A 13,859-nucleotide genomic window follows, 5' to 3' on the forward strand; every position below is an offset into this window, starting at 1 on the left:
AGAGATTCCTAAGGCAGTCCATACTTCATCCAACCTCTCTGCAGCCACCCCCTCGTCACCCTTCTCACCGCATCGTCACACCTCACCGTGCCATCACCCTTACCGCGTCGTAATTTCTTTTTGCGGCGTTCCTTTTCGTAACTCTGCCATCGTGTCCATTCTCCTCTCTGTTGCCACGTCTCCCACCTCGTCTACTACTTTGTCCTTTGGCTCGTCGTTGCGTCCCCATTGCGTTATTTCGAAAGAAGTCACCATTGTGTCATTTAGACTTTTTGTATAAAATCTTGCAATTTTTGTATAAGATAGATACTTGCAGCTCTATTCATATGAAAATTAATAATTAGTTAGAACTATTATGTACATGGGGAATGGGGTCCCCGCGGGGAATGGGGCCCCGTGGGGAATGGGGATGGGGAGCAATATTCCCCCACGGCAGGGAATGGGGCGGGGATGGGGAGCAAATCTGAGGGCGGGGATGGGGAGCAGGGAGGCATCCCCCGCCCCCGCCCTGCCCCATTGACATCCCTACCGCGAGTAGTAGTCGGGGGCTTGGTTCGCCGATTTCAACTGGTATTACCGCGTCGACCCCGTACGTTAGGCGAAAGGGGGTTTCCCCCGTGGCGCTTTGCTCGGTTGTCCTGTACGACCATAAGACGGAGGGGAGTTCGTTGGCCCAGTTTCCCTTCTTACTGTCTAGGCGCTTCTTTAGACCAAGAAGAATGACTTTGTTTGCGGCTTCTACCTGCCCGTTTGTTTGAGGGTGTTCTATTGAGGAGAACTTTTGTTTTATTCCCAAGCCGGAGAGGAATTCCATGAACTTCTTGTCGGTAAACTGGGTCCCATTGTCCGAGATAACGACCTCCGGGATGCCGAAACGGGTTATCACCTGCTTCCACATGAACTTCCGGCAGTTGGAGGACGATATCGTGGCTAGCGGTTCAGCCTCTACCCATTTTGTATAGTAGTCAATGGCTACAATGAGATATTTGACTTGTCCTGGGCCGACCGGGAAGGGTCCCAAGAGGTCGACTCCCCATTGTGCAAAAGGTCGTGTAGTCGTTAGCGAGCTTAGCTCGGAGGCTGGTGCTTTGTGGAAGTTGGCGTTTTGTTGACACTTCGTGCATTTTCTGACAAATTCCTTCGAGTCCTTCATCATTGTTGGCCAGTAATATCCTGCTCGGATGAGCTTCCTTGCTAGGGCTTTGCCCCCGATGTGGTGTCCGCAACACCCTTCGTGGACTTCTCTGAGCACGTAGTCCGTTTGGTCAGGGTGTAAGCACTTCAATAGGGGCTGGCTGAGTCCCTTTTTGAATAGTTGTCCTTGTATGATTGCGTATCTGGCCGCCTCCCTTCTTAAAGCTTTGGCTGCCTTCTCATCCTCGGGCAACTTGCCGAGTTCCAAGAAGTTGGTAATGGGGTCTAGCCATGAGGGGCTCGACTCCGTCAGGTGGAGGGCGACCGTTGGTTCCTTCACCATGCCCTGGATGAGCGACCGGTTACCCGATCCTGGCTTTGTGCTCGCAAGCTTCGACAAAAGGTCTGCTCGTGTGTTCTTTTCTCTCGGAACGTGCTGGATAATGACCTCCTGGAACTGGCTTGTCATTTGCTTAACCTTTTCCAAGTACTTTTGGAGGAGGGGGTCCCGGGCTTGGTAGCTTCCGTTTATCTGCGATGTGACGACTTGGGAGTCGCTGCATACTTCGACCCTTGTCGCCCCGACTTCCCGAGCCAGCATTAGTCCGCCTAGGAGAGCCTCATATTCTGCTTGGTTGTTCGACACTGGGAACTCGAACTTGGTCGATTGCTCATAGATGACCCCTGCTGGGCTTTCCAAGATAACCCCTGCTCCTCCGGACGTTTGGTTGGAGGCTCCGTCCACATGAAGCCTCCACCGTGTGCCCGTTTCCTCGGGAGGATCGCCCGTTACCTCCACCAAGAAGTCTGCCATTGCCTGGGCCTTGATTGCGTGTCGAGGCTCATACTGTAGGTCATATTGTGAGAGCTCGATGGCCCAGGTCATCATCCTACCAGCTAAATCAGGTTTTTGCAGTATTTGCCGAATCGCCTGATCTGTCCTCACAACTATACGGTGACTCTGGAAGTATTGTCTTAACCTTCGGGAGGATACTAGGAGCGCCAGCGCCAGTCTTTCCAGTTTACTGTACCTCAGCTCTGGTCCCTGGAGTGCCCTGCTCACGAAGTAGACAGGCTGTTGCGTCCTTGCTTCTTCTGTAACGAGGACCGCGGCAAGCGCTTCCTCGGTTACTGATAGATAGAGGTAGAGCGGTTCTCCGGCTTTGGGTTTCCCGAGGACTGGTGGTGCCGCCAAGATTTGCTTGAAGTGGTTGAACGCTTCTTCGCACGCTGGTGTCCATTCGAACGCCATTCCCTTTCTCATTAAGTTGAAGAAAGGTATGGCCCTTGCCGCCGATGCGCCGAGGAAACGGGACAAAGCTGTTAATCTCCCAGCAAGTCTCTGGACGTCTTTGATGCAACTCGGACTCTTCATTTGAAGGACCGCTTGGCATTTTTCGGGATTGGCTTCCACTCCTCTTTGAGTGATCATGAAGCCTAGGAATTTTCCGGCCTCCATGGCGAACGCGCATTTGAGTGGATTAAGCCTCATGCCGTGTTGTCGTAGGGACGAGAAAACGTCGTTAAGGTCACTCAGGAGATCGTCAGGTCGGGCGGTCTTTGCGAGTATGTCATCTACATAGACTTCCACTGTTTTGCCCAGGAGTTCACTGAATATCTTATTCATCAACCTTTGGTATGTGGCTCCTGCGTTTTTTAGGCCAAATGGCATTACCTTGTAATAATAGATGCCCCCTGGCGTTATGAACGCCGTTTTTTTCTCGTCGGGTCGGTGCATCGGTATCTGGTTGTACCCTGAGTAGGCATCCATGAAGCTCAGGTATCTGTATCCTGCCGCCGCGTCGACAAGCGCATCAATATTAGGTAGGGGGTAGCAGTCCTTGGGACAAGCCTTGTTGAGGTCAGAGTAGTCTACGCACATTCTCCACCTCCCGTTGTGTTTTTTAACCAGAACCACATTCGACAACCAAGTCAAGTAATCCAATTCCCGGATGAATCCCGCTTCTAAGAGGCTGGCCGTTTGCTTGGCTACCTTGTCTGCCCTTTCCTGCGACATTTTCCTCCTTCTCTGGGCCACCGGTTTGGCTCCTGCCTTTACGGCCAGGTGATGCGACATGAGCTGGGGGTCTATCCCTGGCATGTCGGCAGGCGTCCAGGCGAATAGGTCGGCGTTAGCCCTGATCATTTCCATCAAAGACTCCTTTATTTCGTGTGGGAGGTTTCTGTTTATGAATGTGAACTTATCGTGCTCCTCGCCGACTCTGAACTTTTCCAAATCTCCTTCTGGCTCTGGTCTGGGTTTGTCGTCTACCCTGGCGTCCAGGTCGGCCAGGAAAACCCCTGACGCCTCCTTGGATTTTTTCCTGAGAGAAAGGCTGGCATGGTCGCAAGCGACCGCCGTTTCCAAGTCGCCCCGGAGGGATCCCACGGATCCGTCATCGGTGATGAACTTCATCACCAGTAGTTTCGTGCTGATGGCTGCCCCCAGGTCGTTAATGGTCTTTCTCCCCAAGATGATGTTATAGGCCGTCGAATCTCGTAATATTACAAAGTCTGCCATGATTGTCCTTCGTCTTTGCCCTTGTCCCACAGAGGTCGGGAGTGTGATGATTCCGTCTGGCTTGATGAAGTGGTCTCCTAACCCTACCACACCGTGCTGGTGGGTTGTTAGGTCGGAATCTCTTAATCCCAGGGCATCGAAAACGTTTCGGAACATGATGTTTGAGTCTGCCCCCGTGTCTATCAGGATTCGTTTGATGAGGCCAGTTCCGATCCTAGCCGTGATGACCATGGGCGGACTTTCCGGCACTTCGTCAAACCATTGGTCCTCCGGGCCGAAAGAGATAGGTGGGAGACCCTTAAGACCTCTAACAGGTGGGGTGGAGACCGCTAAGACCTTGGCATCTTTCTTCTGCGCCGATTTCGACCTCGGGGCGGTATTCCTGGCCGTCACCACGTTTATCACCGTGAGACCGTGGTCGTCACCCTCCGGCTCCTGTCGTCGTCTTGTTGGTCGGGATCTGTCCTCGTTGTCGTTGTCCCGGTTGCGTCTCCTTGGTTCCCTTATGAGGTGGGAGAAGTCAGCGAGTTTGCCGTCCCTGATAGCTTGCTCGAGGGCATCCTTTAGGTCAAAGCAGTCTTGGGTCTTGTGCCCGTAACCCTTGTGGTACTCGCAGTAGAGGTTCTTGTTTCCTCCCGTCCTGTCCTTAAGCGGTCGGGGCCTCGACAGTATCCCCTTTTCTGCTATCTGTTGGTAAACTTCAGTGATCGATGCCGTGAGGGGGGTGTAGTTGGTGAACTTCCCGACTCGGGGGAACGGTTTGGATGGTTTACTCGGACCGCCGTCCTTGGCGTGTTCCTTTGGTCTTTCTCTGGTTTCGAAGTGACGGGGTTGGTTGTAGGCGGGCTGCCGTTTATTGGCAGCCACGACCCGGCTGACTTCCTCGTCATTAATGTATTCTTTGGCCACGCACTGGATCTCTTGCATCGTCCAGACGGGCTTCGTGGTGAGGTGTTTCCTGAAATCCTCATTCGACAGCCCGTTCGTTAAGCACAAACTTGCCACTGAGTCCGTCAGACCGTCAATTTCCAAGCACTCGTCGTTAAAACGGTCCAGGTACTTCCTGGTCGGCTCTCCGGGTCTCTGCGTCACCCCCAGCAAATTGATTGGGTGTTTGGCTTTGATAATCTTGGTTGTGAACTGAGCCAAGAAGGCGCGGCTGATGTCGGTAAATTGGGTCACCGAGCCTTGCGGGAGGTTGTTAAACCACCGTATTGCCGGGCCCGCTAAGGTGACCGGGAAAGCGCGACATCTGACCTCGTCTCCCACCCCTTCTAGGTTCATCCTGGCCTCGAAGGCCGTCAAGTGTTCCAGGGGGTCTTGTGTTCCGTCATACTTCATGTCTATCGGCTTGTCGAAATGTTTTGGTAATCGGACCTCGAGTACAGAGCGGTGGAAAAGGGTCGCTCCTATTATGACGGGTCCTCGGGCAGTTCTTCTCGACTCATTGTTCTCGCGGTGGGCTTCCTCGTTGCCTCTGTTCGACGCGCGCCGTCTTTCGTGTCGGGCGTAGATAATGGGGTCGCGACTTCTTCTTCTGGGGCGTATCCGTTCCCCAGTGCTCTCCGACTCCCATTGGGGGCTCGGCGTGCGCCTCGAGCGGCTTCTCGAACGGGAACGGGTGGGGCTCCGCTCTGGGGAGCGTCGGTCGCGCTCTCTTTCTGCTAGCCTGCGCTCTAAGTCCTGCATTCTGTGGCGTAGTTCTTGCATTATCCTGGCGTGGTTGTCACCCGTCCCCTCGAAGGGGCGTCTCTCGTGAGTCTGCGTCGCATCCCTCGGGGGGGACCGTTGCTGCTGCCGGGATTCCGTCGCGACGGCGCCTCCCCCGAGTATGGGAGGCGCTACCTCGGAACCAGTCCCGGTCTGGACCAGCACGAAATCCATGAACGTTCCCCACAGACGGCGCCAATGTTCGGTAAATCGGGTACCGGACGGTTCGGGTTAGGATCCTGAGGTCAACGCTTCGGATGGTGGAGAAGCTCGTCTGGTTGTGGTTTCCTGGTTCCGGGTGGGCGAGGTCCCGAGCACTTCTGATGGAGAAGGGGGGTGCCACCTGCAAAGACACTCCGACGCCCTTGTCAGAATATGTGCAGGCGGAGAGGGAATGATGTGTCAATGTGACGTACCTTGGGGGGAGAGCCAGTCTCCCCTTATATACATGTCAGTTGTGGGCCCTTCCAGTGGGCAGGCCCATATTCTCAAAGGTGTTGTCCCACGGCTGTGTGCAAGCCGTACGGGACGCGTGTCCGGGTCGGGCGGAGGGTGCACCATTGGGCCGGCGGGAACTCGGGTCGGGTTGACCCGTGTGAGTTTTGGGCCAGGCCGTAACATTAATAAAGTTTAAATATTAAAGCATGTATATATATAACATTTTTTTGAATAATTATTAAATAATATTACTAAAATAATAATTATTTTATCGTAAAATTAATGCTTGTTCAAAAGGAACTTATTCATGGCATATGCTAGTCTATCACAATCGTTAGCTCTTCCCAATATAAGCTGGTTGAAGCTGCACATTGTTATAGGACTAGACTGTAATTTTATCTTTCACTTTATGGGTGAAAGAAAGAATTAGTTGCAGCTTCACCATGCTCTCTAGACAAAATATTTCACATACAAAATTTTCACTTTCATCTTATCCTTCTATATAATTTTATTATAAATCTTAATGGTCGAAACGATGGGAACAAAAATATTCTAATAAAGTACGGTGGTATACGTGAACAGCTTCCTATCCTTTTTCCATACTTGTGTTAACATAATTCTAACATGATCCATTAAACGTGGTTTGGATGAAAATTTAAGACCAACCAAAATTAAATAAGACAGCTACAGCTAGTCAAACTTCCAAGTTCGAAGTCAAATCTTCACTCTTCAGCCTCGCTCAGCTAACAAAACAAAAGCGGATCTCATCGCCGCCGTGCCGTAAAATGGCCACCGCCACTGCAGCTACCTCGCAGCTGCCGGCGCCGCCACCGCAGCAGCAATTTCTCAACTTAGAATCCCTGGCTCGGATAGACACTACAACTCTCTCACAGTCGGAGCTCCATGCCCTGTCTCTCTCCTCCCTCTCCGCCTTCGATCTCCACTCCACTCGTCGCCACCTCGTTACTCCCAAAATCGATCCGTCTCTCTTCAACGAGAGCGCCGGATCTCGCCGCCAGACATACTCCCGTCCTCGCCGCCCCGAGTCCTCTCCCACCGGCCGCCGACGCCGTGTTGCCGGCCTCCTCCCCGCCGCTAAGCTACCTTCTCTCCCTTCCGATGACCTTGGAAATGCCGAGAACCGTGTAATAATCGATTATCTGAAACAGTTTATCAGGGAAGATCCCAAATTCGACCAAGTCGTGTTCGCTCCGCCTTCATCCGCTTCCGCGCTGGTCGCCTACCACGGAGGTGGTGCTGGCGAAGGGAGAGGAGAGCTCGCTATGGTGAAATTCGGAGAGAGGAAAAGGAAGAGAGGGCGGAAGCCGAAGGTGAAGGTGAACTTGGAGGAATCCTACAGCGGGATGGAGATTGTGAACAAGAACGGAGTGGTGATCAATCTGATGGATCTAGCGAAGGCGGAGGATCCTTTTGCGGAGGAGCTGAGGAGGCGGACTGACGGACTGCAGGGAGAGGAGGAGCTGTTAGGGTTTCTGAGGGATTTAGAGGGACAGTGGGGAAGCAGGAGGAGGAAGAGGAGGATTGTGGACGCTGCCAATTTCGGTGACGCATTGCCGCTTGGTTGGAAGCTTATTCTCGGGTTGAAGAGAAAGGATGGTCGCGCATGGATCTATTGTCGCAGATACATAAGGTTCAATACAATGAAGTTAATCCTTTTCATACATGTTAATTTTCATTTGCAATTTGAATTTTCTGTTATAAGCTTGCGAAATTCTTGACATAGTTAAGAGTTAAGACACACCTAACTTTGTTCTTTGCTATAAAATTGAAAATTAGTTATGTCCTTTGGTATGCATAATTTGCGATTTGTTGATGCTAAGAAATTTTCTATGTTCAGTACTGTTAAATTTCTAGGGCTTATGTTTACTATTTTTTTCTTCTGTGATGTTCTCCAGCCCTAGTGGACAGCAATTTATGTCTTGTAGAGAAGTTGCTTCCTATTTGCAGTCTCTTATTGGCCATAGTGATGCACCGTTGCAAATCGGTCATAGGAGTGAGAATTTGCCGCAGGAACAAAGAGCAATCACTGAACACGTAAGTAATCCATGCTGCAGCTGTTGATCTATTATGATTTTATGACGTGTGATTTATCCATTATAATGCAGTCTGCAGGTGTTGCCCATGAGGATCAACGTGAATGGCAGATTGTTGTAGCTAACTCAGATGTACCTAGTTTTTCTGTTTCTAATGAACGTGGGATGGAATTGGCCTTGTTGGGTTTGGAAAATCTTGCAGACGTGGAAATACATGACCTATTTGAATGTCACAAATGCAATGTGACCTTTGACGAGAAGGATTCATACTTGCAGCACTTATTGTCATTTCACCAGAGAACAACAAGACGATATCGGCTTGGATCTTCTCTTGGAGATGGAGTTATAATTAAAGATGGAAAGTTTGAGTGCCAGTTCTGTCACAAGGTGTTTTCAGAAAGGCGTCGCTACAGTTCTCATGTGGGGATCCATGTTAGGAGTAATGTGAGGCAGGCTGAAGATTCGTCAGGTCTGGAAAATGTTCAACGGACAGACAAGTCTCCTGTGAGGGAGGACATGCTGCTTTCAAGAATCTCCAGGATGGATGCCCTTATTGAAATTGCTCAGAGCTCTATCATGGAGGATTGTGACATGGAGCCTGCTTCGAAAGTTGCTGCTTGTAGCTTGGATCAAGATATAAACTTTGAGTCAGAACAGCAAATGGAAGATAGCTTAAATGGAACAAATGTTGTTCAAGTTTTAAATCAGCAGGATAGTCCAGAGTTACACATGGATGTGGAAGAAGAGGAAACTGATGATGATAGCCAAGTTATTGATGCAAAGATGGTTACTTGTCTAGATCACACGGGTTTGTTATGTGTAAATGAGAAAAATGGTAATCCATCTGTTGAAGTGTTTGATAAGTCTGGGATTGATATGGGAGGAGCTTCTCAAGACCCTTTGCTTATTTTATCTTGCAAGGACAAAATATCAGATTCTGGGGAGAATGAAAATTTTTGTTGCTCTAATATCAAAGAAAAGTTTAAGTTTAATGAAGATAACAATAATAAGAATGAATTGGAAATTGGTTCAGATGGTTGCAAGGATGTTCCTGTTAGGACCAATGTTCAAGAGATGCTAATGCCAGCTTCTGAAGAAAATGTGATCGACTCTAGGGTTTCTAAATCTCCTATATCCCAAATGCAATCTTTGTATTGCTCTCCTGCTTTCAGCTCTGATAAGGTATAAGGCATAACCTGTGGGATGCCTTTTCTGTAGGGGATCTTATATGTTGAAAAACTAAGGAGTACCCTATTAGATCAAGGTCACCCTAGAAAGTGATTGATTTGAGGTCTTTCATATGACATGCATGCATGGCATGTGGGATATTATTGTTAGCTCCAGCTGTTTTTCTCTATTGAGGTTTATTTTGTATTGAACCATTGTATTTCATATACAGCTTTTGAGTATAGCTTTTCTGGATCCATAACCATTGGTTTTTTTGGCCAAACATGGTACATAGTCCTCTGGAGATTTAGCATGCAGGCCTTTTGTAGTGGACAAGGAATAATACACTTCCTTTGTTTTTTCCTGGTTGATTAACAAGTCCATTGTTTGTGATTCTATTGGATCATTTGGATGTCCCAGGAATAGAAATTCTTTACTGATTGGGCAGATATGCTTGCATGATGTCTTCTTGCCCTTTACTAGCTAGCATATGTTTCCAGCTCCTTGTGTGTCTTGGAGTAGCTACCATGTGCACCCCTGCTATGACATGTCTCACCCTAGTCAGTAGTGCTGATGTGTAACCTTGAAAATTATTGTTTCCATTGCTTCTTGACAGGTAGGAAAACAATCTTGTACTGAAGATCATGAGTATAAAAATGTGGAGCGGTTCCAGGAATTGGATGAAATCAGTACTACTGAGCATGATGCTACAAGTATTCAAGATTCCTTTTCACTGCCTGATGTGCAAACTGATATGGTAAACAAAACAGTGATGGAAACAACATATCCCTCCTCAGTTCAGGTTGAATCACAAGAAGTTATGCAGCTTACAACTGTGTGTGTTTGGTGTGGAATAGAGTTCAACCATGATGCCCTTAATTCTGAAATACAACCTGATTCTGTTGGATTCATGTGTCCAGCTTGTAAGGCGAAAATCTCTGGTCAAATTAATGTGTTGGACAGTTGATCACCAAATGGTAACCATATTAGACTGGTAATTACTGATTCACAGTTGCGGTAATGGCTGCAGTTGTAGGGAAGTGTATTTAATTTCCTGTTAACTTCAAACTAGTAGCCTCTTAGTTTGGAAGCTATGATCCATGAGAGATCAGTAGAAGATGACCCAGAAGAAACTTTTCAACATTTGGTGCCGATGGTATCGTTAATTGTGGCAATGATCAATTTATCCCTGTTTGTAATCACACATGGTCCTGTATATATCTCTATATATATACTCGGGAACTGATGATACTCTGTCGTAAACTTGTAATATTTTCTGCTGCAGTCTATGTTATGTTTAGTACAGTACTAAGGCCTGTGAATTTGAACTTCCTAACATAGCTAATCACTAGGTGTATCCGATAATTACACCCGGTGAAACATCACTGAGGTAATGAAACCAACCATAATTGTATAATACCGTAGGAGGAAAAACTAATGTAGAATTTACGTCTTTTGGGCAGCTATTAAAAAAGAAGACTATGGAATCCGTTTCTTGATTATTTATTGCGAGAATAATAAACAGAAGCATAGTCATAGACACGTGGGATGCATTATTAGTAGCACGTTTTCTGGGTTGAAACTGAAGCTACTCGATTCTTCGTTGATCAAATACAAGGTATAGGGAAAGGAACGAACTAACAATGTGTGTTTGTGAAATGAACCACGGTTTTCCTTCAACTATGAATGAAGAGACAAAACTACTCTTCAAAGCATGTACGGTCCACTACAATGTGAGAGAGCTTGTAGTCAATTTGTTAGAACTTCATGAAAAGACTATGATAATCGTTACGTCCCAGAAAAGTTCTCTAAGTCCATGTACAGGGTTGGTAATGATGTATCTCTCTCTACACAAAGAATTCCTTGTTCTAATATGAATGCTATTTGAAATTAAACTGGTGAATTGGGCTGTAGCAATGTTTCCCTTCTTAGTCATCATTATAAAATGAAAACTTAATAAGTGTGCATGGATTATTCTGCTCAAACAGCACAATTTGAAAGTAGGCTTCTTTTCCTGTGGTGCAAATCCATTGAACCCTCCCAATGGATTTTTCATTTTGGGCCATCCATTGTCACAAAGACTTTGATCAAACAGGAAAAGATATATCCTATGTATTTACTTATCATTGTGCAAAGGAAAGTCCACGCAAGCAATTAGACTTGATTCTCTCTTCAAATTATATTCATATTGATGTGTTGATACATTCGCATTCCACTGGAGAAAAAAATGGCAAGCAGAATCTGATTCTAGATATGTCTCATCCCAACCGAAAGGAATAGAATATTACAATACAATATATACAACAACAAACTGAATTTAATTTAATAATGTTTTCCTTCTCAAGTTCTTAACATTGTTCAAAGCTCAAAATCATCATCATGTTGGCATGTAGAAGAGAAAGATGCATGCAATGTGGAAGGCCTGTGTTGGTGCCAGTGCAAGCCTATTATGTTTCCGTTCTGTGTTATGGCTGCCAAGACTATTCACAACCACAACCTAACTACCCTTTACCAAATAGAACTTCTCCCTACATCGATTTGGCTCCTGGCTTTCCGAGGCCTTGCCCGCCCCGGCCACCGCCACCTCCTGCTTCTCCATATGGTAAGAAGAGGGCTGTGTTGTTTGGTATTAGCTATGGTAAGCGAGTTAACAAGATCAAAGGTGCTGTGAATGATGCTCACTGCATGAAGTACTTTCTCATTGACAAGTTGGGTTTCCCTACCGATTCCATTCGCTTGCTCACAGGTACCTAATTATATATGAGGAGTGTTAGGGGCAGCAGAATTTGTGATGTGTAGCCATTAATTAGCCATCATCAATATTTTTAATGGAATGAGATGACATCTAATGATGTAGAATTACTTATTTTTTTTATGGTTAAGCGCTACCCAAATTTCAATAAAACTGCTGCCTCCTAGACTTTCTCAATTTTATATATATATATTATAGACTAGATAAATGCACCTTAGACATGTCAAATGTTTCATATCTTAAAAAGCTGTTATTCTTGTTAGTTTGTTATAATTTACATGTTTCATTGTTATGTCCTATGGTTTGATGATTATAGTTCAAATTAGGCAATGAAATAAGGCCTATATTTCACTTGCTGAAATCAAATAGAAAGGGGTGGGTCCCACTTTAACCAACTCACATTTTGGCCACTTGGGCACAATTTCTGTAGGGACTTGAGAATTCCTCAATTAACAATTGAGCCTAATTTTAAAGTTGAAGCTTGAGTAAGTTTAACTTAAGTAGTTATTAAGGAATGATCTCGTTTATTTGGTGGCTTCTATGTTTATAATACTAAGAAATGTTGTGCATGTGGAGATGATCCGGAGGAGAGAAACCCACTAAGGATCCCAACAAAGCACAACATGAGAATGGCGATGAGGTGGTTGGTAGAAGGTTGCCGGCCAGGGGATTCATTGCTGTTCTACTACTCCGGTCACGGATCCAGAGAAGTGGACCATGACATGGATGAGCTTGATGGCTACGACGAAGCAATCTGCCCTGTTGATTATGAGCATGAGGGCAAGATAATTGATGATGAGATCAACGCAACCATCGTCCGCCCTCTGCCACGTGGCGCCAAGCTCCACGCCCTTGTTGATACATGCTTTAGCGGCACTGTTCTTGATTTACCCTTCATGTGCAGAATGAACCGGTTAGTTAGTTAGTTACACTTTTACATCAGCAAAAAAAAAAAAAGTTGATTAATTTGTATTATTTAAACAGAAAAGGTTATTATGGATGGGAAGATCACAGAACCCGGAGAGGTGCATTCAAAGGCACAAATGGAGGAGTAGCTGTTTGCATTTCAGCTTGTGATGATGATGGAAGTGCGGCAGATACATCGGTTAGTCATGAAACCACTTTTTTTTCAAAAACTGTAATTTTTTTTTTATGAGTCTGATACCAAATTATAAAACGAATTCTTTCCAAAATTAAGCTGATAAGAAAAGGAACATGAATGACTATATTTCTAACAAAACAAAAAGCCTGAGGATTATGTTTTGGTTGATTAGGCATTTAGCGGCATGGAAAGTGCAGGAGCTTTGACTTACAATTTCATTCAAGCCATGCAAGGTGAAGCTAAAATGACTTATGGGCGCTTGCTGAATGCCATGAGGTCCACAATCCGCAATGCTAAGGAAGGACATTTTGGTCATCAAGCTGAAGAGTATGGCTATGGCAGAATGGACTCTCGCCTGCACTATGCTCATGTAATTTTCCTCTTAGCTTGTTCATAAGTATAACAACATGAAACTTGATCCTAATTTTGAAATGCCTTATGCATGCATGCAGGAGCCACAATTATCGTCATCTCACATGTTTGAAATCTATTCAAAGCCCATTTTACTGTGACAAAAGAAACAGGGCAACTACTATATTATTACCATAACCGAAATAACCGTTGCCTCACTGTGTTAGCTAACCAATAAGCTAGCAAGTTTTTTATGATGAAGTTTCTAATGCAGTTGTAATTTAAGCAAAACCCTTATATATATAGTACGGTCTGTGGTGGCTAAGTGTTGTCCGTAGCTATGGTGGCTAAAATGTTTCATGTAGGAACGACATGTGTGACCTTTGAATCTATGGAAATAGTGTTTGACTATGCTAATGACATGTAACTCGACTAATGAAGAGCCGTAAATCATTTGGTACACAAAATTAGATTAAGTAAAGTGCAAAAATTTCATAATGCAATTGGGTGGAAAATTTGGTAACGGCCTTTGAAAAAAATTGAAAGATCTCCAAACCATGTGTTGAAAGCTTAGTTCTGTGTTGAGGGAATGAAGAACTAGGGTTCGAGCTGTGACGGGTGTCTACTATT

The 13,859-nt window shown here is 46.0% G+C and overlaps 3 protein-coding genes across 4 annotated transcripts; 2 read left to right on the forward strand and 1 right to left on the reverse strand.

Annotated features, from left to right (window-relative positions):
- Positions 1-686: 686 nt before the first annotated feature.
- LOC140182936 (uncharacterized) lies at positions 687-5,539 on the reverse strand. Its single transcript, XM_072230911.1, has 6 exons — positions 4,355-5,539; positions 3,748-4,216; positions 3,128-3,648; positions 1,928-2,752; positions 1,207-1,585; positions 687-886 (listed from the first exon to the last, which is right to left on the reverse strand). Exons 1-6 carry the CDS (start codon positions 5,537-5,539, stop codon positions 687-689), a joined length of 3,579 nt encoding a protein of 1,192 aa, XP_072087012.1.
- Positions 5,540-6,363: 824 nt separating this feature from the next.
- On the forward strand, positions 6,364-10,329 carry LOC112782419 (uncharacterized). The gene is made up of 4 exons (XM_025824780.3): positions 6,364-7,454; positions 7,720-7,858; positions 7,930-9,039; positions 9,641-10,329. The coding sequence occupies exons 1-4, from the start codon at positions 6,589-6,591 to the stop codon at positions 9,989-9,991; spliced, it is 2,466 nt and encodes an 821-aa protein (XP_025680565.1). The 5' UTR covers positions 6,364-6,588; the 3' UTR covers positions 9,992-10,329.
- A 904-nt stretch (positions 10,330-11,233) lies between these two features.
- Positions 11,234-13,646, forward strand: LOC112783650 (metacaspase-1). 2 transcript variants are annotated; one of them, XR_003193504.2, is made up of 5 exons: positions 11,234-11,770; positions 12,353-12,689; positions 12,761-12,881; positions 13,059-13,248; positions 13,331-13,646. XR_003193504.2 is itself a non-coding variant. In XM_025826684.2 (5 exons), exons 1-5 carry the CDS (start codon positions 11,404-11,406, stop codon positions 13,388-13,390), a joined length of 1,083 nt encoding a protein of 360 aa, XP_025682469.1. In that variant the 5' UTR covers positions 11,342-11,403; the 3' UTR covers positions 13,391-13,646. The 2 variants fall into 2 exon arrangements, 1 of the variants encoding a protein (XP_025682469.1); XM_025826684.2 differs by having other exon boundaries at positions 11,342-11,770; positions 13,051-13,248.
- Positions 13,647-13,859: the final 213 nt, after the last annotated feature.

The sequence above is a fragment of the Arachis hypogaea genome, chromosome 20 (assembly GCF_003086295.3).
Source record: "Arachis hypogaea cultivar Tifrunner chromosome 20, arahy.Tifrunner.gnm2.J5K5, whole genome shotgun sequence".
In the NCBI taxonomy this organism is placed as follows: Eukaryota; Viridiplantae; Streptophyta; class Magnoliopsida; order Fabales; family Fabaceae; genus Arachis; species Arachis hypogaea.